The sequence below is a fragment of the Triturus cristatus genome, chromosome 4_1 (assembly GCF_964204655.1).
Source record: "Triturus cristatus chromosome 4_1, aTriCri1.1, whole genome shotgun sequence".
Classification (NCBI taxonomy): Eukaryota; Metazoa; Chordata; class Amphibia; order Caudata; family Salamandridae; genus Triturus; species Triturus cristatus.
In genome coordinates this window covers 1,161,097,864-1,161,124,930 of record NC_140585.1, presented here as the reverse complement: position 1 = coordinate 1,161,124,930, position 27,067 = coordinate 1,161,097,864, and the positions used below count along the sequence as shown (strand labels likewise).

At 44.5% G+C, this 27,067-nt stretch overlaps 1 protein-coding gene across 8 annotated transcripts in view; it reads left to right on the top strand.

Annotated features, from left to right (window-relative positions):
• The window catches only part of BRD4 (bromodomain containing 4), a 1,415,251-nt gene that overhangs the window by 1,037,008 nt on the left and 351,176 nt on the right, over positions 1-27,067 (top strand). For all 8 annotated transcript variants that reach the window (XM_085654329.1, XM_085654330.1, XM_085654326.1 and 5 more), the window contains one exon: positions 15,915-16,212. In XM_085654329.1, the coding sequence (XP_085510455.1) occupies positions 15,915-16,212 (298 nt within the window). The remainder of the gene's footprint in view (positions 1-15,914; positions 16,213-27,067) is intronic.

The following is a 27,067-nucleotide window of genomic DNA, read 5'->3' as shown; positions in this document are numbered from 1 at the left end:
GGAGCCAAATGATGGTTTGAAAATAAACTATTATTTCAAAATGCTTTATCTTACATGTACCGTTCACAGAAGTAGCTTACTCTAGTGTGGGATGCCTGATTTAGAACTGGTCTCAGTATTTATGGCCTGATGAATGCCACTGACTTTTTGGGGCATTTGAAAATGGCAGAAATATGTTGACTGCATGGTAGGATAGTAGGGACAAGAGAGACCCTTTATATCTAACCTTTTTCATTTTGATCTTACCATAAGGATCATTAATAAATACATTATTGGACACCTCCAAGTAATTTTAACTGCCTCCCAAGAGCCCCATAGTTACTCTGGCAGTACTTCCCAAAATAAAAGATCTCTAACAAGAGTTCATGGACATCGGAGCTTACTGGCATTTGATCATATGATCTACTTAACGAGGAGCACAGCCCGATTATAAAGCATACCACTTAAGTGTGTGAAGGCTGTTGCAAACTGAACATAGGATCTTTTGTACTTGGAAGAATAACCTATTCCCTATGGTATTATACCATTACAATGTATCTGCTACAACAAGGGACCACAATAATGGAGTTGGCTGCCCCCACCCACCCGCCACCATTACAGCCTTTCTGTATTGGCCCCCAATCTGCCCCCCCGGGGGGGCAAAAAGACCACTAGACACAGGGAATTAAAACAAAAAAAATAGGGGTGGGGGCTGCCCAAAACGGGCAGACCCATGCCCCCACCCCACCCCCCAATTATCACAGTCTTTTTGCCCCCCCGGGGGGCAGATGGGGCATTGGCCCCTAATCTGCCCTTCGGAGGGGAGAAAGCCCACTAAACACCAGGGATTTTTTTTGCGCAATTGTTTTTAGGGTGTGGGCTGCCCGAAACGGGCACGCCAATGCCCCCACCCTCCTCCCCACAAAAATGACAGTCTTTCTGCCCCCCAGGAGGCAGATGGGACCTGTAGCCCCCAATCTGGCCCCCCCTGGGTATGCAATGTGCATACCTGTGTATTTTGGGCCCTAGCGCAGTTGGCACGTAGGCAAGCCTAGCAAACCTGTACATTTTTTAAAACTAGACACCGAGGGGAATCCAGGATGGGGTGACTTCACTGGCTCTCACCAGGTTCTGTTACCCAGAATCCATTGCAAACCTAAAAATGTGTCCAAAATAACACATTTTCCTCACATTTCTGTGGTGGAAAGTTCTGGAATCTGCGTGGGTCCACAAAATTCCACCCACCCTGCGTTCCCCAAAGTCTTCAGAGAAAAATGATACCTCACTTGCGTGGGTTAGTGCCCGCGTTAGGCAAGGGCCCAAAACCTATTGAGGAGACATCAAAATTACCTATCACAAAACAACCTGGTTTTGCAAAGGGGGTCCCATGAGTTTTTGGCCCCGGGCTTGGCGGCCGCACTCGTGTGGGAGGCCCAAGTACCCACGACAGGCAAGGGCCCACAACGTAGTGAGGCGACATGAAAATTGCCTACCTCAAAACGACCTAGGGGAACCTACCAAACCCACACATTTTTTAAAACTAGACACCTGGGGGATTCCAGGGAGGTATGGCTTGCGTGGACCCCCCAACGTTTCCTTACCCAGAATGCCCTGCAAACCTCAAATTTAGCTGAAAAAATCACCTTTTTCACACATTTTTGTGGGGGAAAGTTGTGGCTGACACAAATTTCCTGCCACCCAGCGTTCCCCGGGTCTCCCGATAAAAACGGTTCCTCACTCGTGTGGGAGGCCCAAGTACCCGCGACAGGCAAGGGCCCAAAACGTAGTGAGGCGACATGAAAATTGCCTATCTCAAAACAACCTGGTTTTGCAAGGGGGGTCACTTGGGTTTTTGGCCTGGTGCTCGGCGGCCACCTACGGAAACCTACCAAACCCTCACATTTCTGAAAACTAGACACCCGGGGGATTCCAGGGAGGTATGGCTTGCGTGGATCCCCCAACGTTTCCTTACCCAGAATGCCCTGTAAACCTCAAATTTAGCTGAAAAAATCAATCACCTTTTTCACACATTTTTGTGGGGGAAAGTTGTGGCATCACCGGACTGACACAAATTTCCTACCACTCAGCGTTCCCCCGGGTCTCCCGTTAAAACGGTGCCTCACTCGTGTGGGAGGCCCAAGTACCCACGACAGGCAAGGGCCCACAACGTAGTGAGGCGACATGAAATTTGCCTATCTCAAAACGACCTGGTTTTGCAAGGGGGGTCACTTGGGATGCAATAGGTCTCGCATTTATAAGAGTTTGAGCTATTGGCATTGTAAAATTACAATGCCTTTTATTTATGTTTTGGTTTTAAAACAAATAAAAGGCATTGTCATTTACATTTACAAGGGCTGTGACCCCATGAAAATAAGCAGACACTGCGTGGGGCTCGTACCCAAAGGACTGCTGTGTGCCAGGAGGAACCGCCGTTTGGGACTACCTGTTTGTGGGACTAACCTGCTGCCTGCTGGGTGGCTGCCACTCTGCTAAGGGACCTTGTGTGCTGGCCTGCCTGTGCCCTGTTCTCTGCCCCAGTGTCTCCAGGGACGAGGTATTGCTGGCCCCCCTGTTTGCTAATAGTATGTGGTAAGCGCTTTCAATTCTGTTGCCCAAGGAGTGGGCTCACTTTGTGCTAACCCCATACAGGAGCGCTTTTTATCCTGCAGCATGGGCAGCGCAGCCCTCTCATCTAGGGCCTGAAAAATGAGAAGGAAGAGCTGAACGAATCGCTCTCCTACTCCCGGCCGTATTGCTTGCCTTTGTTTATGTGGGTGTGCATCCGGGGCTCTACTACATGGCTGCAAGGCCATGCCCAAGCAGCAAGGAATATGGGCCCGGGAGTTTCCTTGGACGTCAGAAGAAGATGGGGCCCAGCCACACCAGGAAGTGACCGGAGCCTCGCGGTCTCCAGTCAGCTGCTTCCTCATGGGGCTGACGCGAGCCCCTAGGTGGATACCATGCCTGGGTGCGGGCAATGCTAAGGAAGGCAAAAGCTTCCCAGCTGCACCAGGCCACCTGCAGCGAAACATGAAGAGCTTTGCACCCATGCCACACTACGGACCTGCACGAGGGGCATTGGGCTCCCCTTGCCATCCGCCCCCGTTGTTGTGAATCGTGCGGGCAGGTGGACCCATCATGCTAGATAGCACGAGCACCCCAGGATTGGTGTGCTCGCACCAACATACAGACCTCCTGCCGGGCTAATCTCCATGGGTGATATCCTTTGGTGTTTTTTTGCCTGGTACAGCACCCCTGCACTTCCCGTCATTCCCCTGCTTCCATGGAAACCAGTAGAGTGTTTCCTTGCATAGAGTGCAGGCCAGTAGCCCTATCATGCTGGTGAGCACAAGCACCCATAGACGGTGTGCTCTCCCTGTTGTGCAGGCGGGAGATCTTTTATCGTTTTCTTGCCCCATAGGGCATCTCAGTAATTCCTGCCATTTTCTCTGTTTCTACGGGAACCAGTGGAACATTTTCGTGTAGAAGGAGCAAGGGGGGTGTGCAGGGGAAGCGGTTGGGTGTTAACAAAGCTGGAAGCACCTATCCTAAAAGATTGCCCTGTCAGACTGGTGACACTGGCTCAAGCGGTATCATGTTCAACTAATCGGTATTGTCTTGATTGCACTAACTGTAATATTAGGCCTATTGTTTTCAGTGTGGTGTTCACTTATAAGTATTTACTTAAGTTCACTAACATCAATAATTATGACAATTACCCAATTGGCAAAAGTGGTGTATGACTTTATGTGATGTCATGACAAAGTGATTTATGTGATTGTAGTTTAATGTTTTTTTTTATAAATAATACAAAGGATATTTTTATATAACCTTGTGTGGAGTCGCGTTTTGTGGTGTGCTCAGTGTGTCACTGTTGTGTGAGTGTGTTGTGCAAATGCTTTAGACATTGCCTCTGGGATAAGCCTGACTGCTCTGCCAGGGGTTATCTTCGGTGTGTAACTCCCTTACCCTGACTAGAGTGATGGGTTCTGCTTGGCTTAGGTGCATATCCTAACCAACCAGAAACCCCATGTCTAACAAACTGGTATACTAAAAATAAAATGATAATAACGTCCATTATCCTTATGGTGGGTGTGGGTATTTGGGTGGTAAGGGATTTTTTTGGCTTTAGGGTAAGTATGGATGTTTGGGTAGCAAGGGAAATTTTAGGGTTTAGGTTGGGTATGGGTTTTTAGGTGCAAGGGAATTTTTAGGGGTTTAGTGTGGGTATAGGTTTTTGTGTGGCAAGGGAATTTTCAGCATTTAGGATGGGTGTGGGTTTTTAAGTGGCAAAGGAATTTTTAATGTATAGCGTGGGTGTGGGTTTTTGGGGGCAAGGTAAATTCATGGTTTTGGGTGGGTATGGGTTTTTGGATGATAAGGGAATTTTTAGGGATTAAACTGGATGTGTGTTTTTGGGGGTTAAGGTACTTTTCGGGTTTAGGTTGGGTATGGTTTTTCAGGTGGCCAGTGAATTTTTCTGGGGTTAGGGTGGGTATGAGTTTTTGGGTGGTGAGTGATTTTTTAAGGGTAGTGTAGGTATGGGTTTTTGGGTGGTAAGGGAATTTGTGGGGTTAGGGTCACAATGAATTTTTAGGGTTTAGTATGGGTATCGTTTTTTTGGGTGGTAAGGGAATGTTTAGGGCTTAGGGTGGGTATGGATTTTTGGGTGGTAAGGGATTTTTTATGGTTTAGGCTGGGTATGGGTTTTTGGGTGGTAATGAATCATTTAGGTGTAGTGTTTGTATGGTTTTTTGGGTGGCAAGGGATTTTTCAGGATGGGTATGAGTTTTTGGGAGGCAAGTGAATTTTTAGAGTTTAGGGTGGGTGTAGGTTATTGAGTGGGAAGGGATTTTTCAGCATTTGGAATGGGTGTGGGTTTTTAAGTGGAAAATGAATTTTTAAGGTTAAGAGTGCGTGTGCAAGGGAAATTCATGGCTTTGGGTGGGAATGGGTTTTTGGATGATAAGTGAATTTTTAGGGATTAGAGTGGATGTGTGTTTTTGTGTGTAAGGTACTTTTTCGGGTTTAGGTTGGGTATGGGTTTTTGAGAGGCGAGGGAGTTTTTAAGGTTAAGGTAGGTATGGGTTTTTGGGTGGTAAGGGATTTTTGGGGGTTAGGGTCGCAAGAAATTTTTAGGGTTTAGCGTGAGTATCGTTTGTTTGAGTGGTAAGGGAATTTTTAGGGCTTAGGGTGGCAAGGGATTTGTTAAGGTTTAGTGTGGCAAGGGAATTTTTATTTCTAGGGTGGGTATGGGTTTCTGATTGGTAAAGGATTTTTTAGGGTGGGTATGGTGTTTTGGATGGCAAGGGAATTTTTAAGTTTTAGGGTGGGTGTGAATTTTTGGGGGCAAGGGAAATGTTATGGTTTCGGGTGGGTATGGATTTTTGAGTGGTAAGAATTTTTTTAGGGTGGTAATGAATCATTTAGGTGTAGTGTCTGTATGGGTTTTTGGGTGGCAAGGGATTTTTCAGGGTGGGTATGGGCTTTTGGGAGGCAAGTGAATTTTTAGGGTTTAGGGTGGGTGTAGGTTTTGGAGTGGTAAGAGATTTTTTAGGGTTTAGGATGGGTATGTTTTTTTGGGTGGCAAGGGAAATTGTAATGTTTAGGGTGGTCTAGATTTTTGCGGGCAAGGAATATGTTAGGGTTTTGGGTGGGTATGGGATTTTGGGTGATAAGGTAATTTTTAGGGTTTAGGGTGGGTATGGATTTTTGGGTGGTGAGGGATGTTTTAGGGTTTAGGCTGGGTATGGGTTTTTGGGTGGCTATCAATCGTTTAGGTGTAGTGTTTATATCCGTTTTTGGGTGGCAAGGGATTTTTTAGGGTGGGGATGGGTTTTTGGGAGGCAAGTTAATTTTTAGGATTTATGGTACATGTAGGTTTTTGAGTGGTAAGGGAGTTTTAGCAATTAGGATAGGTGTGGATTTTGAAGTGGCAAAGGATTTTTTAGGGTGGGTATGGGCTTTTGGAAAGGACAGTGAATGTTTGGGGTTTAGGTTGGGTGCAGGTTTTTGAGTGGTAAGAGATTTTGTAGGGTTTATGGTAGGTATGGGTTTTATGGGTGGCAAGGGAATTTTTCGTGTTTAGGGTGGATACGAGATTTTGTTGGCAAGGGATATTGTAGATTTTACAGTGTGTATGGGTTTTTGGGTTGCAAGGGAATTTTTAACGTTTATGGTGGGTGTGGGTATTTGGGTGGAAAGGGATTTCTTAGGATTTAGGGTGGTCATGGGTTTTGGGTGGCAAGGGAACATTTAGGGATTTGGTCAGTATGGGTTTTTTCGGTGGTAATGAATCATTTAAGGGTCAGTGTTTGTATGGGTATTTGGGTCACAAGTGATTTTTTATGGTGGGTGTGGGTTTTTGGGTGGCAAGTGAATTTTTGGGGTTTAGGTGGGTGTGGGTTTTTGAGTGGTAAGGGATTTTTTAGGGTTGAGGGAGAATGGGTTTTGTGGGTTTCAATGGAATTTTTTGCGTTTAGGATGGGTGCCGTATTCTTGGTGGCAAGGGATTTGAAAGGTTTTATGGTTCATGATGTGTATGGGTTTTTGAGTCACAAGCGGATTTTTAGGGTTTCGGGCTGGTGTGGGTTTTTGTGCGTCAAGAGAATTTTTAGGGTTTCGGGTGAGTGTAGGTTTTTAGGTGATAAGGGCTTTTTAGGATTAACGGTGAGTATGGTTGTTTTGGTTGGCAAGTGAATATTTCGTTTTTAGGGTGGGTGTGGGTATTTGGGTGGTGAGGGATTTTTTAGGGTTTATTGTAAGTTTGGATTTTTGGGTAGCAAGGGAAATTTTAGGGTTGAGGTTGGGTATGGGTTTTTAGGTGCAAAGGAATTTTTGGGGTTTAGTGTGGGTATAGGTTTTTGGGTGGCAAGGGAAATTTCAGCATTTAGGATGTGTGTGGCAAAGGAATTTTTAATATTTAGAGTGGGTGTGGATTTTTGGGGGCAAGGCAACTTCATGGTTTTGGGTGGGTATGGGTTTTTGGATGATAAGGGAATTTTTAGGGATTAGAGTGGATGTGTGTTTTTGAGTGGTAAGGTACTTTTCGGGTTTAGGTTGGGTATGTTTTCTTGGGTGGCCAGTGAATCTTTATGGGGTTAGGGTGGGTTTGAGTTCTTTGGAGGTGAGGGATTTTTTAACGGTAGGGTTGTCGGGTGGTAAGGGAATTTTTGGAGTTAGGGTCGCAAAGATTTTTATATGTGTAGTGTGGGTATCGTTTTTTTGGGTGGTAAGGGATTTTTTAGGGTTTAGAGTGGGTATGGGTTTATTGATTGACAAGGGATTTTTTAGGGTTTAGGGTATGTATGGATTTTTGGGGCAAGGGAAATGTTATGGTTTTGGGTGGGTATGGGTTTTTGGGTGATAAGGGAATTTTTATGGTTCAGGGTGGATATGGATTTTTGGGTGGTAAGGGATTTCTTAGGGTTTAGGCTGAGGTAATGAATCGTTTTGGTGTAGTTTTTGTATGGGTTTTTGTGTGGCAAGGGGTTTTTCAGGGTGGGTATGGGTTTTTGGGAGGCAAGTGCATTTTTAGGGTGTGTGTAGGTTTTTGAGTGGTAAGGGATTTCCCAGCATTTGGGTTGGGTGTGGGTTTTTAAGTGGCAAAGGAATTTTTAAGGTTTAGAGTGGGAGTGGATTTTTGGGGGAACGGACATCTATGGTTTTGGGTGGGTATGGGTTTTTGGATGACAAGGGAATTTTTAGGGATTAGAGTGGATGTGTGTTTTTGGGTGGTAAGGTACGTTTTCAGTTTTTTGGGTATAGTTTTTTGGGTGGACAGTATTTTTTTATGGGTTTAGGGTGGGTATGGGTTTTTGTGAGGTGAGGGATTCTTTAAGGTTAGGGTAGGTATGGATTTTTGGGTGGTAAGGGATTTTTGGGGGTAGGGTCGCAAGGAATTTTTCGGGTTTAGCGTGAGTTTTGTTTTTTTGGGTGGGATGGGAATGTTTTTGGCTTAGGGTGGGTATGGGGCTTTGGGTGGCAAGGGATTTGTTAAGGTTTAGGGTGGCAAGGGAATTTTTATTTTTAGGGTGGTTATGGGTTTCTGATTGAGAAGGGATTTTTTAGGTTTTAGGGTGGTTATGGTTTTTTGGGTGGCAAGGGAAATTTTAACCCCTTCCGTGCTCATGACGAGCTCAGCTCGTCATGAGTCACAGTGGAGCTGTGCTCATGGCGAGCTGAGCTCGTCATAACGGACGCGGCCTGCCCACCCGCGATAAATTCCCCGCCTGTGCGGGAGAATTAATCAGTGGGCGGAGTCGCGACGAGCTCAGCAGCCGCGGCCCCCCTGCACCATGGGGGAATTACCCCCGCAGGGAAGGGGTTAAGGTTTAGGGTGGGTGTGGGTTTTTGGGGGCAAGGGAAATGTCATGGTCTCAAGTGGGTTTTGATTTTTGGGTGGTAAGGAATAATTTAGGGTTTAGGCTGGGTATGGGTTTTTAGGTGGCAAGGGATTTTTCAGGGTGTGCATGGGTATTTGGGAGGCAAGTGAATTTTTAGAGTTTAGGGCGGGTGTAGGTTTTTGGGGGGTAAGAGATTTTTTAGGGTGGGCAGGGTTTTTTTTGGGTGGCAAGGGAATTTTTAGGGTTTAGGGTGGGTGTGAGATTTTTGGTGGCAAGGGATATTGTAGATTTTACAGTGTGTATGGGTTTTTGGGCCGCAAGGGTTTTAAAGGTTTAGGGTGGGTGTGGTTATTTGGGTGGAAACGGATTTTTCAGGATTTAGGATGGGCATGGGTTGTTGGTGCTAAGGGAACATTTAGGGGTTAGGGCTGGTATGGGGTTTTAGTTGGTAATGAATCATTTAAGGTTTAGTGTTTGTATGGGTATTTGGGTCACAAGGTATTTTTTGTGGTGGGTATGGGTTTTTGGGTTTTAGTTGGGTGTAGGTATTTGAGGGGACCTAGGGACCTAGGGATGTCTATGATCTCACACATTCTCTTTGGCACCCGTGGCAATATTATAGTCACACACCATCTCTGTAGGGACCTCGACATCTGTATAATCACATACTATCTCTGTGGGGACCTGTGCATGTCTATAATCACACACTATCTCTGTGGGGACCTCGACATCTCTAGAATCACACACTATCTCGGGGGGGCTGGGCATGTCTATAATCACACACTATCTCTGTGGGGACCTTGACATCTCTATAATCACACACTATCTCTGTGGGGACCTGGGCATGTCTATAATCACACACTATCTCTGTGGGGACCTGGACATGTCTATAATCACATTTATTCTCTTTGGCGACAATGGTAATACTGTAGTCACACACCATCTCTGTGGGGACTTGAGCATTCCTGTAACTACGCGCAAGCTCTGTTTTGGCTTGAGCATTATCAGCTTCGCCCTCTCTGTATGGGGCTTTGTGAATACTGAAAAGTAGTAAAGTTAGACTTTTGGTCTAAGCTTACATTTGTGAAACTGAAAAGTAGAAAAGTTAGATTTTTTGTCTAAGTTTAGCTTTGTGAACCGGGCCCTATTTTAATGAGGACTTAAACATAAGCATCTTCATGCACTATCTCTGTGGAGACTTAAACATCGCTATAATAACACACTATCTTTGTGGGGACTTGAACATTACTATAAAAACATACCATCTCTGTAGGGACTCGAGCATTCCTGTAAATAAACGCAAGCTCTGTTTCAACTTGAACACCAGGGGGTGCCATGAGGCACAGGGTCAAGACTGATTTGCATATAGCTGGGTCTGAACTAGGGTGGCGAAGTGAGCTAAAGAACGATGATGGATTCAATCCAGATCTGTGACTGGGGGTGAGTGATTGAAAAGCTTCAACACTCCGTCCATCATCTCCTTGTGTTCGCTTTGTTCACCCTAAGTTGGCAGAGTATGCCCAGACGTGGGTCCCTTGCTCACTTTGCCACTGGATTCAAGCAAGCCTGGCTGATGAGGGGGTGTTAACCCAAAACCGGTCCAAGGATGCTCGTTTCCAATCAAGGGAAGACCTGGCTTGGCAGTTCGGGCTGGACTGTTCCCATGAGGCACAGGGTCAAGACTGATTTGCATATAGCTGGGTCTGAACTGGGGTGGCGAAGTGAGCTAAAGAACGATGATGGATTTAACCCAAATCTGTGACTGGGGGTGAGTGACTGAAAAGTTTCAGCACTCCGTCCATCATCTCCTTGTGTTTGCTTTGACTTGAACATAATCAGCTTCACATTCTTTGTATGAGGCTTTGTGAATTTTGAAAAGTAGTAAAGTTAGACTTTTGGTCTAAATTTACCTTTGTGAATGCTGAAAAGTAGTAAAGTTAGACTTTTTGTCTAAGTTTACCTTTGTGAATTGGGCCCTATTTTAATGAGGACTTAAACACAATCACCTTCATGCACTATCTCTGTGGGGACTTAAACATTGCTATAATAACACACTATCTTTGTGGGGGACTTAAACTACACTGTAATAACACATTATCTTTGTGGGGACTTGAACATCACTATAATAACACACCATCTCTGTGGGGACTGGAACGTCTCTATGATAACACACTATCTTTGCGGGGACTTGAACATCACTATAATAACACACCATCTCTGTGGGGACTTGAACGTCTCTATGATAACACACTATCTTTGTGGGGACTTAAACATCGCTTTATTAACATACCATCTCTGTGGAGACTTGAGCAGTCCTATAACTACACACAACCTCTGTGTGGACTTGAACATCATTAGCTTCACACTCTATAATGGGATTTAATATTTGAATGTACACACAATTTCTATGGAGACTTAAACACAACGATCTTCACCCACTATCTCTGTGGGGACTTGAACATCTATTTTGGCAAATATGTGAGCAGCTCATCAAGCTCTGGGTTCCACTTGACCATATTTCTTAGTTCCATATGTTAATTTCTTTATGTGTTAGTTCCCTTATCTCCTAAGATGTTAAGCACTGAAAAATATGTTAAATACAGCTTTAAGGGTCTTTCTTTGAGCATGATATGAGATTTTCTGGCACATAAACATAATCTGTCCATAATGTATACCCCTACTATGTATGCAGCAATTCATATATGAATAGATTATAATGTTGTTTGTGTATATTGTTGATAAAATACACTTTTAGCCATGTGCTTTCAACTGTATTCATTCACAAATAGTGTTACGGACTAGGTCCCCACAAGGATGGTAGCACGTGTTCAAGTCCCCACAAGTATGGTGCTGTGCGCACGATTAAATAACAATATATTCGCAAATTTGAAGCAGGATCCTGTTTCATGAATTTTTTCTTAAACTTTTTCTGTTATTAGTGTATTTTAAAAACACTGGGAAAGGTTAGTCCCCACAAGGCAGGTATTCACACATAGTCCCCACAAGGATGGTAACACGTGTATGTGTGTGTGTGTGCGTGTGTGTACGTGTGTGTACGTGTGTGCGTGTGTGTGTGTGTGTACGTGTGTGTGTGTGTACGTGTGTGTGTGTGTGTGTACGTGTGTGTATATCTCTCTCTCTTAGGACTAACTGCCCTTATAGTACTTCTTGCACAATCATTTGTTAGGTGTTGCTTCATGACAGGAGAGAACTTTCTATGTTCATGTTTAATGTTCCTTTCCTGATGATGAAAATATGTTTCGTATTCCTTTGTATAGTTATTATGAAGCTGAATATGCTATTATTTCCTGTATTGTATGCATCGTTCTGTTTGTGCTTCTGTAACAACCTGAAAATAAGCATTTATTTATAAAAAAAAAAAAAAAAGTATCATCTATCCGGGACAATGCCTTCTCCTGAAGAAGAATTCCAGTCCCAAAGTAAGACAGATCAGTTCTCCTCTACAATCTGTGGAATCCTGTTTCTTCATTGTCCCAGATGCAAGGTTGAACATGAAATCCCTGCTGAAATACCTTGTGGACTAGTGGTGACTTGGGAGAAGAAATTGATCTCAACATATTCAGTAAAACCATGCGTGGCGGTGCAGTGATCAAAACTCACTTTGGAGTCTGCTTGCAGAACTGGCAGCGGTTGCAGATCATTGATACCCCCAAGGGTCATGTTCATGCTATATAAAACTTTATAAATAAACAAATAGTGACTGATGCAATGCTTCTCGGTTGGAATGGGGAGCTCACTTGCAAAATCTGACAGTGCAGCGATAGTGAGCAGTCAAAGAATTCTCGTACCATATAAAGTATCTAGAACTGGGAGTTGTCCTCCTGGCCCTCAAGGCTTTTTTACTGTCCCTGTAAAGAGGGATCAGCAGTCCAGATTCAAACAGACAGTTTGGATCAGGCATTACCTGAACAGAGAAGGAAGCACCAGATCAATTAGGTTTTTCATGAAAGCTCAGCCAATCTGGCACTGGGTCCTGGCCTGTGGACTGACGCGAACAGCGGTCGACATTTCAAGAATATTGAACCAGCTAGCAGTGTTTCTTCAGTGTATTTTACAAGACGTTTCACAATTGGGTTCTGAATGACTATGCTTTAAGCGATATCTTCAAAACTTGGAGAATACCTTAAATCGGCCTCTTCTCCATGACACGAAGCATAAAAAGCAGCCTTTGCATTCAGGCTACCAGGCCCTGCATGCCTCAACAATTGAATCTGCTATCATAAACCTTCAAGACTCCTCCACTCGTCCGGATTCCTACTTGCACAAATCCCTTGCCTACAGAAAACCAGATCCGGCGGTTAAGCTTTCTCCTAATTTTCTCCTAAAGCGTGGAACCACTTGCAGCTAAACATAGGAGCCTCCTCCTTACTTCTTGAACCATAGGAAACTGAAGACCTGGGTTTTCGAGTAGTCCCACTATGCCAGAGCTGTGGTTAGACTCTCATCTGCTCAACATCAAGATAACCTTCCAGGTGATGGTGCGCGCTACAGATCTACATAACAGAACATCTACATTACATAACATGTGACATAGCACAACATAACCCCTATTGAGATGTTGGTCTATGCCATTTCTTTATGCCTTTTCTTGGGTTAATCTCAATGATACTGAAATTGCAGAGGCTCTCTGATCTCACAGACATCAGCATGATCGCATAAAAAATTTGAGGTTTCAAAACGTAAAAGAGTGCATCTCACAACAATTAGTTTAATTTGCATTTATTTTCCATTTAACGTGTGTTCATTATTTATATACAGTTGTCTAAAGGTGAAAATATATTGACATACTTCTGGAATATTTTATGCTGTTTAGCCATCTGTCTGACGCCCCCACCACATCGCTCAGAACCACAGTTGCCATACTTTTTATGCACTTCCAACACTGCATGTAAATAAAGCTGGCCTGTGAATGTGACAAATAAGCATAGTTGCGCTTACATGCCGTTTTAACTTACAAATACTGAGGCATGTGTGCCCCCCTGGGAACACAGCCACAGACCGCCAGGGGACAAGCCTAACAGTTTGAAGACCTATGCCCCCGCCCCTTTCAATTAAATCACCTTTTCCACTATGGGAGTTGATCATTGTTCTGTCAAAACTGATGGGCTTCACTTATTTGTCAATCCACAAGTCTGCATTACAGCATCTATCCTGTAAAACAGCCTTCCTAATTGCCATCACCCCTGCTAGAAGGGTGAGTGAGTTGCAGGCTTTTTTAGCACTAGAGCCCTGCACTATTTTCCACTCTAACAGATGTTTTGTAGTGAGAAAACATCCTTTGTTCCTCCTAAAGTAGTTTCAGACTTTCATATTAGCCAAACTATTTACTTTACCTACTTTATTTCCCAATCTGTTATCAGAACCAGAACGTACGACCTCCATTCACTATATATTAGAAGGATTTTTCACTTATCTAGCCAAAAGAGAAAACCTGAGAAAATGGAACCAGCTTTTTTGTTAACCATGGCCATGTTGGAAGGGTTTAGCCACATCCAAGCAGTATATTGGAAGATGGATTGTAACATGAATCACTTTAAGCTGCTGACTAACAAACGCACGCCTCTCAGGAGAGGGCAAGCCTCATTATGCCATAGGAAAAGCTGCGACAACAGCATGGACTAGGAACATACAAGTTGCTGTCATCTGCAAAACTTGCACTCGCGCACTGACCCTATTTATTGTATAAATTAATGAACATAGGGGCAGAAGTGCTGCTGTAGGTTTATTTGTTACTCTCCATTTTCTTGATTTATGTTACACATTATTGCCTGAGTCTTTTTGGTTATTTTAGTTTGTGCCCTTTGTTTTGTCTTCATCCACTGATTTTGATTTATGTGGTTAATAATTGTGTTCTTAATTTGTCTATTGGACATTGCATCTGGGTATAATTGTTTTAGCCAGTAAAAATCTGATACATGTTTTGTTTAGGGACCCTTGTTCCTTTAAAGCGTCATCTGTAAAGCAGCAACGTGGAAATTGAATACCACTTTAACAGGACACTATTGTTTAGATTCAGACACTTGGGCAAATGCTAGAGTGAGCCAGGAAAACTTGATAAATCTATTGAAGTAGAGAAACTCTTATCAAGCTATACCCTGTACTTATGAACAGATTTATACTTTTCTGTTTTCTCCCTGCTGCCAAACAGCCACCTTTGCCACTCTATTTTAACGTGTAAGACTATCAGTGGAAATGTAAAGATTACTTAAGTTATATTCCTGTATCATAGGAATCTTCATTGAAGTCCTAAACAACTCACTCCCATGGGTATGGTTTGCATTAGAAAGTAAATATCAAATTATCTCTCTTAACAGTGTTACAGTAAAAAAGAACTGGCTTTGCTTTGCATCTTCCCAGCAAATTGCATCATGAGTATGAGAAGCATCTGAAGTCTTGGAGACAAATTTGCTTTCTCTTATCTTTTAATGTAAGCCTAGCTTGCTGCATCTTTTCACTGCATTACAAATGTTATCACCTCTTTCTTGCACATCAGATGCTGCAATGAAGGCCTGAAACGGCCCATTAGGAGTTCATCAGTTTACTACCAGGGAAACAAAAGTAATGTCCGGATATCACAGGGTGCTGCTCATCATAACAAAAAAAGGACATTGACATGCTTTGTGATGGCTCAATGGACAGTACATCTATGAAAAGTGCTCTGGGGTCCTTGCATGCAGCAGTGATTTATTCTAACGTTCATGACTTCAATGAAGATTATGTCTACAAATAAGTTACCTTTCCTTTGCCTTTTCAACTCCGTAATATATCATCTGTAAGGAGCCCAAGTTGGGTACTCCAGCAAACATTACACAACTGATTTTAACTGAGGATTGGATGCTCAGCTTGGTCAAGCAATGTTGAAAATATTAAGTTTGGTCCATAGCATACCTTTTTTGTAACCTCTTCAAACCAGACATTTGGATGCTAAATCTCACCCCAGGACTTTTAGAGCCAGGTGAGGTAGATGTAGACGACAAAGCAGCTCACTATAAAAACCTGTACTACTTGTCGGTGGTTCTCCCTTCCTACAGATGACCCACCTAATTAACATGCGTTTGAAGTGCGTTTGGCTAAGAAAAGGACTGAGGTATGGATGCTAGCATGCTGATAGAGCCGATATGGGCTGCATCAGAGCTTCAAACAAACTGTCTTAGCGCTGGGCAAAAATATTTTGTCCACATACCTGTTGGTACCAGTATTCCATGATTCAGAAGGAAAGGAAATTAAAGGGTTTGAGAGCACAAGTTGCAGAGTGGTGAATGGCTTGCACAATCCTGTAATTCATTATCATTCTTCAATTGTAAAAATAAGTGATGGCAATTAAGCGTTTAAGTGCATTAATATATCAAGAGTGACTCAAGAGGTACAGCCTAGAATCTAATGCATCATATTTGTGATTCTTTGCTATGATATTAAGATCTATATTTCCGAGTGTCAGCCTAGAGCAGCAAGGGTGAATATGTAGAGTCTGCAATATTATTTATTTAAAGGTTGTCTGTCATGGTGTTCAGCCTGTGGATTCTTGTTTCTACACTTTTATATAATGTACAACATCTTGTTTCTTTCTAGCATCACCATCACCCTCACCCGCAGGTGGTGCAGTCTCAGCTTCAGCCCTCACAGCCACTGGTTCCCCAGCTGGTGTCGCCACTGATGAAGACTTCCTCACCTCCACTTCCACCTCCTTTCATACCTTCCCAGGTCCCAGTAATGGATCAGCCTCTCCCAGGAAGTATGTTTGATGCCATGGCACATTTCAACCCACCTCTGATGCATCTGACACAGCAAGAAATACCACCACAGCTACTGCCTCAGCCAGAACCTAGCCCCCCTCATTTGAATCAACATACAGTTGTCTCACCTCCAGGTAAGGGGTAGGGGAAAATGTGAAAAACCTACAGCTAAGCAGTGTTCCTTGACACTGCAGGTATATACATAGGCAAAACATCAACAAAGCCATTAATAACTATGAATCATAAATGTAGTGCAAACGCCCTGCAAGCTGTGGTGAAATTATGCTCAAAGAATGAATGCTTATACTTAAGTACACCACTGGATAGCTAAGTGTGGCATTCCAGGCCATCCATGCTGTGGTAGTTTATGTTGACAATAATGCTGCTCTGAAGGTCAGCCCTTTGGGTTTCTCAAATCTGGAAGAGGTTAGGCAGAGAAAAAATTGGTGGTATAGTCCAACATTGCTGGCACTTAGTGGGAAAAAAATTAAATACGTTGAATTAGAGTTAAATGTGCTACTACAAGTGACAGAACTGTGATTGATTCACGCATCAGTAATGTCTTTCAATGCAGCTGTAAATCTGCTTTAAAATGCTACGGAATACATTGTGTGCTCATCAAAAATGTGATCTGATAGAGACTTCTAGCAGCAGATTTCTTACCTTAGAAACCCATCATTTGACGTGTCCAATGGCAGTCCCCCCAGACCGCAACCACTTAGGTTTGACATTTGAGCCAGCACACCACTCTGCATTTTCTAAATCAACGCTCCTCTCTCCAGTCCTAAGGCTTTCTCATGTTGCTTGTTTCCCATAGACATTGTTCATAACTTCCTTCCTTTTGGCTGTCACGGTAGTCCTGTCACCGCCCCACTCTGAGTCCCGGCCAGAATGAGATGGACATGTAAAACATCCATTAAAGACACCGGAGTATAACATCTAGAGTAGAATGCAGGTATAAAGAAGTTCTTCAGGATCCTCTTTATATTTGAGGTTAAGTCCTTAATGATTAAATGGTAGTTTACACATTCTGAAAGAGCTGTTAATTTAGGCTCTAGTGAATGACAACCTTAAGATAAAGAAAGCAAGTGCCTTAACACTCCATGGAAGTTAGTGGCAATGGGTATTGTGACCTTATGGTGCATTCCAAACTCCCACACGCTACTCACATGGTATGACCATGTGCAATGGGGGGAAATGGATGACCTACAACTTCTTCCTGAAAAATATCTAGAGAAGAGTGTAGAAATTGTATCTAGAAAGGAAAATCTTTGCTAACTCAGGAAAATTCTTCTCTGTCTGCACCAGCTCTACACCAGTGTCCTTTTACATCACAACACCAGGCTCCATGTTTCTGGGTTTTGTTCTGAAGTACATCAAACTTTGTTCGGTGATACAGATTTGTTCAGCCCTCATGTGGTTAGACCCTTGAAAAAATTAAAAAGGACACCTATACATTGTGTTTGTATTTACATTTATAAAGCGCACAGCTACCCAACAGCGCCGGGATGCCCCTGGGTAACTGCGCGCGTTACAAATTTTATATAATAATAATAATAATAACAGGGTCTCCCGGCGCTGAAGTGTGGAGGCCGCCGCAGCTAAGCAGAGATAAAAGAAGGAAAATGAGATGAAAAAGAGAGATCAAATAGTCACTAAACAGCAACGTCTTCAAGTTCTTACAGAAGGCCAACAAAGACTGACAGTTTCTAAGGTCAATCAGAAGGGCATTCCAGAACCTGGGACCGAGACAAGAGAAGGAGCGACCCCTCATATGAACCAGCCAATACCTGGGAACTGAAAACAGTGAAAAGGCTGGAGGATTGCAGTTGTCGAGCTGGAACATAGAGTGTGAGTAGGCTTTGAATGTAGGAAGGAACAAGGCCCCATTTGACACAAAACATGTAGCTGAGGGACTTGAACTCAATGCGCTTACTGATTTTAAGCCAATGTAGTTGTTGGAGTAGAGGAGAAGCAGAGGCAGATCTCGGCAGATGAAAAAGAAGACGGGCAGCCGCATTCTGGATGACCTGTAGCCGATGTAAAGAGGCTTTATCACTACCCAGATACCTGACGTTGCCGTAGTCCAACCCGGATATCATCAGGGCCCGCAGAACCATTCTCTGAGCTGCCAATGGGATTAATTGAAGGATTTTTAAAATCCATCTGAGAACAGCAAAGCAAGATGAGGCTACCCTGGAGAGCTGAGGTTTAAACAAGTGCTTTTGATCAATGATTAAGCCCAGACTCTTAACTTTGGACACAGGGACCGGCACAGGGCCTAAATCATCAGGCCAGTGTTCGATACCCCACAGCTCAGGATTATTACCCAGAATGAGAACCTCAGTTTTGGAACCGTTGAGCTTCAAGGCATTACTGGTCAACCAGGCACATACATTCCTCAAGCCATGCTGCAATAAGGAAGGATCTTGATGCCGAGCAGCAGAAAAGGAGAAGATGTTCTGAGTATCGTCAGCATAGGAGAAGATAGTCAGACCCAACCTTTCTGCAATGTCAACCAAGAGGCGAACATATATATTAAAAAGTAAAGGGCTCAAAAAAGAGCCCTGAGGAACTCTTAAGGTTAACTCTAACGTATGTGATCTCACATTGTTAGAAAAAACCTGAAATGTACGGTCAGTAAGAAAGGACCTCAGCCACTTCAGAGCCAAGCCCATAATCCCACTGGCTTCAAAGGCGTTCTAACAGAATGGAATGAGACACTGTGTCAAACGCAGTGCTCAAATCCAACAGGATGAGCGCAGAGGTTCCCTCTGAATCAAGTTGTAGTCTGAGATGCTCAGTGACCCCAAGGAGAGTGGACTCAGTGCTGTGGCCATGTCTGAATCCAGACTGAGATGGATGAAGCACGTTAAAGTCCATGGACGCCCTACAACACCAATGACTGTTCCAGTGCTGTCCACAAACACTTCAAGCAATACTTCGGAAGACCGGCCTTTCAAGACGTGCTGTCTTTTTGGAAACAAGTACAAGAACAGAAAGCCCCAGAAAGCTAGCCTTTTCAGTGGAGAGGTTTTTGAGAGAACTCTAGAGGTAATGGCAGTCTTCCATTCACACGGCTCTTCCTCAGTATATAATCATTCACTGTGCATTTTCCAGTTCACAAAACATTGTTTGGGGGAAAGCTGAGGGGGACTGCCCTCAGAAGTAGCGTAATGTGACTACAGACTTTGGTATTGTTCACAGTGCTGCATGACTACTCCAAGTTCAAAAACTTTCAGGAAATGTATCCTGTTGCTGAAACAGATGTGCTTCCTACTAAGCAAGGGTGTCATCTAGAAGTTGCCATTGCATTAGAGATGTCAGGGCTTGATTTACTTGCTAATGACCGAACAAGAATAGCATACTTCTTTCCATCTTAGATTGTGGGTCCTAGGTAACTTCCTGCAAACAATTCATTTCAAGATTACCGTTCTACAGGAAATGATCCCACTCCTGCAAGACAGTGACTTCATGTTGGAATTCGTCGACAAAGACTCCTCTCCTATATCAATGTTCTTAATTAATTTCCAATACATTGCCTTCGCAGTAGTTGCAGAGCTTTTGTACTTCATGTGAGGAAATGGGGTGTTTTATATGGAATATCTGTATGACCTCACAGTAAAATACACTCCCAACCCTTTAAAGACCGGTCAGGTTTCATTTGTCAGATGTTAGCTCAACCCTGGTTGACTGTGGCTTCGTAGTCAAAAAAGAAAATCTCTCTTGGATCTGTAAATATCAACCGTCATTCAAACACACAAATAAAACATAAGCAGGATGAGATATGGCAACAACGAAGCACACCAAATATTAAATAACAGATTTATTTCAAATCAATCAAAAAATATCATAAAATATGTAATATTGTACACATACATAAAAAGGAAAAACAGTTTATCAAAGATTAAAACAAATGTTAAAACTTTCTTGAAATTCATGCACAGATAGTAGGATGAATCACCGTCAGTAACCATATAAAACACAACACAAAATTGGGAAAAGAAGGAGTGAGGATGGGACAAATAGTCCCACTCACAAAATATAGGAAATCGTTAACTAAAAAATGAATCAGTTCTGACCACAAAACAATACAGTCACATTATATATGGCACAAAACCCTCATTATAAATTTCATACGATTTCCTTATATTATAGTATTGACGCGTTTCGGTAGGCCACAGTATAGAGCCAACACCTTCTTCAGGATAAGATGCGAATCCCAACTTTTTATATTAAAATAATTATACAAAATTCAACGAACCACAGACCCTCTTGATCGAGTAAGGTCCACTCCTCAATGTTTACGTTTCTTCAGGGATAATTCAATCGTGTATTGTTCCAAACGTATCCTCAAACGTATAGGGATTGTGCGAATGCGTTCTCTGCTCGTGCTTATGTGTAATACAGGCGGTTCATGTATACTTTTTCCCAGCTGTATATATCTCAGGTTAGAGAGTCCTCATTCTGCTCTTCTAACTGTTCACTTCAGCAAACTTCATTGATATGCTTGAAGTTATTAGTGTTAAAACCGTCCCAGAACTAGGATCTGGTCACTCCCTTATTTGGGTCCTGTACTCTCCGCAAACGTGGATTCCTTGGATTCTGATGAACCTGATGACTGTGGCTTCGAGCAGTCGGACATCCACAAAGGACAAGGTCTTAAGCGTATAAACAGCACCAAAACAATTGAAAAAAGAAACTCGATGGTAGTAATTTGATAACCAATTTATAAAAAGAAATTATATTTTTATGAATTTATGCACATCAAAGCTAAAAAGATCCACCCGTGGCATTGGTTTTACAAGAAACCAAGAATTTTCACGTACCTGCGAACAAGCATTGGCAAATTCAACGACGTTGACATTTAGAAACTTTTTAAAGAAAATTTGGTAAAAGTACAACATGGTTACTTAGAGTTACTTTAAATGACCAACTCCAGCAGGGAGCCAGTCAAGGGGACAAGCAAGGTATGAAGAAAGTTGCCTCAACAAGAAAAGCAGTCTTCAGTTTGTGTTAGTAACCTCTTGCCATTGACTTCTATGAAGTGGTCCTGATGCAGGGATACAGGATGCTGAAGATGATGTGTGTTTCACTGAGATCTTCCTGGGGCAACTCCTTGGTTCGTGGTCCTGACGGTACACTCTTGCCACAGGAGTCGATGTCCCTCAAAGTCCTCTGTGGTCCAGCAAAAGTCCAATCGCCACTGGAATACTGGTCACTGGGCACAACGGTCTCAGCAGTTTCCTTCTTTTGGCGATGACTTTCTAGGCGACCACACTGCACTCCAGTGACTCCCAGGTCCAACAGACACAGATGCAACTTGTGAGCATCAGTTCTCAGTCTCATGTGCTGTACTATGGAGAAGAGCGAACTTGCCCACGCAGACCTTTCCAGCTTTTGTGGCCTTGTGCCTCAAACTGAAAGTCAGCCCCCTGAATCTAGGGGTCTCTGCTTCTGGCTGGGTTCCGAGGATGATGTACTAATGAGCAGAACACAGCAGGCACATTTCTTTCCGTTGCTACCCTAAGGAGCAGCAGGTGTAGCCTAACTTCAGTGCAGCCTCTTCTTTGCCGGTTCCAGGGTCAGCAGGGCAGTCCTTCTTTGGTCCTCTTCTCCTGTCAAGCAAGATGAGTTATGGATGCCAGGGGTGCCCCTATTATGCCCAGAAGGTGCAGTCAGGGGAGTTTGTGGTCACTAGCCAATGGGATACTAGGTTCCCTATTTCCTGATAACTACCTATGAAGTGTGCCATCTATCTATACCAGTTCAAAAACAACAGTTGATGGACAGAATGCAGAACAATCATACATTCACCCCAGTACAGAGATGTGGGCTTTAATCCATCGTTTTTTTTGCTTCCCATGCCATTCCAGTTTGAACCCCCAGTCAAGAGATCTAGTTTAAATCTATAATTCTTTTGCTCACCATACCAGCCTAGTTTAGAGCTGGCCATATGCAAATCAGCCTTGATCCTGCTCCCAATGGAAACAGTCCAGCCCGAACTACCTGGCCAGGTCCTCCCTTGGCTGGACTGTTTCCATGAGGCACAGGGTCAAGACTGATTTGCATAGGGCCAGTTCTAAACTGGGGTGGCATGCTGAGCAAAATAATGATGGATTTAACCCAGATCTCATGACTGGGGGTGAATGTTTTTATTTGTTCTGCGTTCCGCCCATCAATTGTGTGTCTTTTGCTTCCTTGCCCTAAGTGCGCACGGTATGCACAGATGTGTCTTCTGTGCTCACTTTGCCACTGGATTCAAGCTATCCTGGCTGATGAGGGGTGAAACACCAAAACCGGTCCTAGGATGTTTGTTTCCGGTCCAGGGACGACCTGGCTTGGCAGTTCGGGCTGGACTGTTCCCATGAGGCACAGGGTCAAGACTGATTTGCATATGGCCAGCTCTAAACTGGGCTGGTATGGTGAGCAAAAGAATTATAGATTTAAACTAGATCTCTTGACTGGGGGTGAATGTTTTAATTTGTTCTGCATTCCGTCCATCAATTGTGTGTGTTCATCTACCTATACCAGAGCGCTTTATTATGCCCACTCCCATGATGTCGGGGTACCCTCTGTTGGTGTGTGGAGCTCGGTAGCCTGCCGTAAAGGTATGGCTACCTGTGGGCTACATGCCTAAGGAAAAACAATTTGGCCAGTGTTTCCCCCTCTCTGTTCCAGACGCCAACCTGTCTACCTGAACAAATGAGCGTCCCCTCTCTAATGTATTCATCCATTTGTCCTTCAAAAGCGGCTTACCATTTGAAGATCGTCTTTTGGGCCAACACCCTGGTTGACTTCCTGCCAGTAGTATGTAACAACAACTCCTCCAGTGACAGACATCTATTGCTTCCTGTCTCGTGTGCCAATGATACATCTTCCCAGGTGAGCAGAAGGCTGTCTCGGGGCCAGCCTCTGGAAACGGCCACTGGTAGTCTGGGCAACAGATTGGCAACTTTCTAAAAGTTGAATAAGGCAACAAGTTACATTAATTTCGACTTGAGCAGCTTAATGTAAGAAGTTGTTTGATACCTTAAAGCTCAAACTTAGGTAGCTTCACTTAGACGAAAGCACAGCTGCAGAGTCCACCTATAGCTCCTTATTTGACAATGGGGCTACCAGTTTCTCTCCCAGTGAAACCAACTATTGCAGATTTTTACCGTCTGAACAGGTTACACATGTTGTACTTTGTAATAAACTGCATCCTGCTTTACAACTAATGTGTTGCAGGGTGACTTCCGCATATTAGAAAGGACATTTGGGCTTTTCCAATGATAGTAACGGCAAAGTCGAGAAAGCGATTAAAAAAAAAAAACTGATCTTCCAATCTATAGAAAGTGATGCAGTCCCTGAGGAGGACTCTAATTTACAGGCCCTGGGTGCTCCTGGTACCATATGCTAGGGACTTAGTAAGTTAGCTTTTTCCAGTTGGCCAATCAAACATGCGCGTTTAAGGATCAGGGTACTGACACTGATGTATGGCTTGCAGGCCTTAGGGTACTCTGAGTCCAAAAGCCGCAGCATCTGTCCTAAACTTTGAGGGCGACCATACAAAAAGAGGCATTTCCTTACACTTGATCAAGTAGCTCAGGCACATGACCCTCATGCCCATTGTGGAGGCTCCAACATGGAAATGAGTCTTAGGAGTGCCCTAGGCCAGAATTGTCCGGATTGTGGGCTGGACAGGTTGTACATGGCCTTCACCTACTTGGTGGCCCAAGTACACAACCAATCCTTGCCCTATCTGTCACTTAACTGCCTTCATAGTCAGGCCTGCCTGTTGCAGGTCCTGAAGAACTGAATACAGCAATATCATCCAGATATGCACTGAAACTTTCCAGGCCTGAAAGTACTCTGTTCACCAACCTCTGGAAGGTGGCAGGTGCATTTTTCAACCTAAAGGGTATCACTCTAAATTGCAGGTGGCCTTCAAGGATAGAAAAGGTAGAACTTTCCTTGGCTCTGCGTGTGAAGGCAATCTGCCAATACCCTGAGGTCAGGTCAAAGGTGTTCTGATATTTTGCATCCCCAACTTATCAATAAGAGCTCATCAGCTCTTGGTATAGGGTGGTCATCAATCTTGGTGACTGCATTCAGGTGTCTGTAGTCCACACAGAACCTTATCTCTTGGTTCCCTCCTTTGGGATTGAGTTTGGGCACTAGTACTGCTGGGCTAGCCCAAGTACTACTAGAGGTCTCTATCACTGCCAACTCAAGTATCTTGGCAATTTCAGCCTTTATGTTAGCCTTGATCTGATCTGACAATCCGTAAATCTTGCACTTGACAGGTAAGCTGTCACTGGTGCCCACTTCATAGGTACACCAAGTAGTCACACCTGTGGGGTCAGAGGAAAAAAAGCCCAGCAAATGTCTTAATAACTGATAGCAGTCCCTTTGTTTCTGGTCTGTGGGGGAGGAGAGAACTACTCCTTCCACTGTACCATCTTGGGCATTAGTTGACAGTAAGGCTGGGGAAGGCTCAACTTCCGCATCTCCATCTGTCACAATGAGCATTGTGATGTCTGCTCTGTGATGGTGCAAGCTTGAGCCTGTTCACATGGATGACCATGTGAGGGTTCCTAAGGGTACCAAATAGGTGACTTTCCATTTAATTTCTAAGATAGGATAAGGCCCAGTCCAGTAGACCTGAAGTGCCCTGGGAGCCAAAGGGTCAAAGACCCGCACCAACTTTCCTAGCTGGCAATCCATCATTGATGACTCTAGGTTAGACCAGTGGTTTACAAGCTCCTGGCTGGCCTCCAATTCCCCCCCCCCCCTTTTTATGGACTTAGCTATCCTGGAACACAGGCCTACTACTTAGTCAGTCCACTGTGTCCTATTTAAGCTCTTTGATGGGGCTCTTCCAGCCCCTCTTACCAAACATAAGGGATCCCTTTCAGGGTGTCCAAAGAGTAGCTCAAAGGGACTGCAGCCTACTACTCTCTGTGAAACCACCTTGTAGGCAAACAGACATGGGAGGAGAACGTCCCATCTCCTCCTGAGTTTTTAAGGTAAACCCATGATCATGTCTTTTATGGTCTTGTTGAATATTTCTACCAGACCATTTAGTTGGAGATCGTCTTATAGGGTAGTGAAGTTATAAGTCATGCTTCACTCATCTCACATTGCTTTCAGATAGGATGACATAAAATGAGTGCCCCTATCTGATATGACCCCCTTAGAGAACCCAACCCTGGTGAAGATTTCAAAGTAGGGCCCTAGCCACTGGAGGAGCAGTGACTGTCTGTAAGAAAGTGTCCTCTTTTTGCATGGTTGCTCCCACTTTTTGCCAAACTGCTGATGTACTTTGACTGAGTGTGCCCTACGTTCCTGCCAAACAGGTACCCAGAGCCTATGTTCTTTCCCTAAAACTGCATTAAGACAAAACCCAATTTGCACTCTTTGGCCACAGGTTAGTCAGGTTAGGGCACTGTGGCCAGGAAAGGCCTCTAGGGGCTGCAGCACTGTGAGAAAGGGCCGTCTTTCTTGCATGGTATGCCCCCACTTTTTGCTGAAGTGCTGAATGTACTTTGACTGAGTGTGCCCTGGACTCCTGTCAATCAGGTGCCCAGGGCCTATGTTCCTTCCCTAAAACCTAAAACACCAAATTGGCAAACCCTGGCCACATGTCAGCCCCTGGTAAATGGTACCCTAGGCACCCAGGGCCTTTTGACCAGGGAAGGCCTCTAAGGGCTGCAGCACTTATTGTGCCACCCTTAGAGGCCCTGTACCCTAACACAACCACACTGCCCTTGCAGGCTGAGTGTCTGGGTACAAGGCAAAACCAAGAGTCGACATGGCACACATCCATGTGTGCCATGCCCACAACCTACACTGCCCTGGCATACATCAGCCACCCCTCTAGCTGGGTGTCCTATGCCAGTGGTGTGGGCACAGGAGCATGAGCCCTGTGCCCCTACAGTACCCAGGCCCATTCCTGGGCACTGTAAGTGCAGTGCTGCCATTTAAGAGTATATGGTGCTGAGAGCTCGTCAAACACGAACTCCACAGCACCATAATGGCAACACTGAAGACTGAGAAGTTTGGTATGAAACTTCTCAGCACATTAAACCCGCACTGATGCCAGTGTGGGATTTAATGTACAAAGCACTACAGAGGGCATCTTAGAGATGCCCCCTTAAACCTAACCTGCAATCCACATCTGGTCTGGGAGGCTGCCTAGGCTGCCACACAGCAGACATGTTGCTGGACCCCTGGGTGGTGAGCCCCCGCTCTCCTGGGAATGCAACAATGTACATCCTGGGCGAGGTGCTATGTCTCCTCCCCCAGGATGGGCAGGGGAAGCTTCTCCAGGCCACTTGCTGTACCCAGCAAACTGGCCCCCACCGGTTCTGACCTCCACTCTGGTGGGAAGACTGGCCGGAAACCCCAAGTAATTACAGGGGATGTGCCAGCCTGCCAGCCCCACCCCTCAGGTGGGGGAGGCGAGGGGAAGCACATCTCCGGGCGCTCGCCATCTTGAAGATGGGAAGCCCTGCCCAATCAGGACTAGGCTACTGCCCCCCTCCCACAGGAGAGTGGCAGGATAGGGGGTGTACCCACCCCAGGGCAGGGAATTATTGGTCCCTGCCCTTTACCTACCTGTAATGCCCCTAAATCTAGTTTTTAGAGGCACCCTGAACCTTCCTTCTTCGGATTCCAGATTCCGAAAAAGCAAAGAAGAGCAAGAAGAAAGAAGACCTGCCGTGCAGCTGCTAAGAAGAGGAAGACACCACCTGCTTTGGCCCCTGCCCTACCGGCCTGTCGAACCTGCTCCTGCTAAATCCCGGCACCTCTTGTGGCCAGCAACCTCACAAACCCCGGAGGACCTGGCTACCTTGTGATTCTGAGCATCTGGGACTCCCATGAGCAGTGGCTGTGCTCAAAGAAAGTTTCTAACCCCTGGCATCAGCCCGGAACCGCGAACCCTGCACACTCTGCACCCGCCAAGCCTGGCCTGTGCCGGAGTGGACAAAGACCCCAAGGACG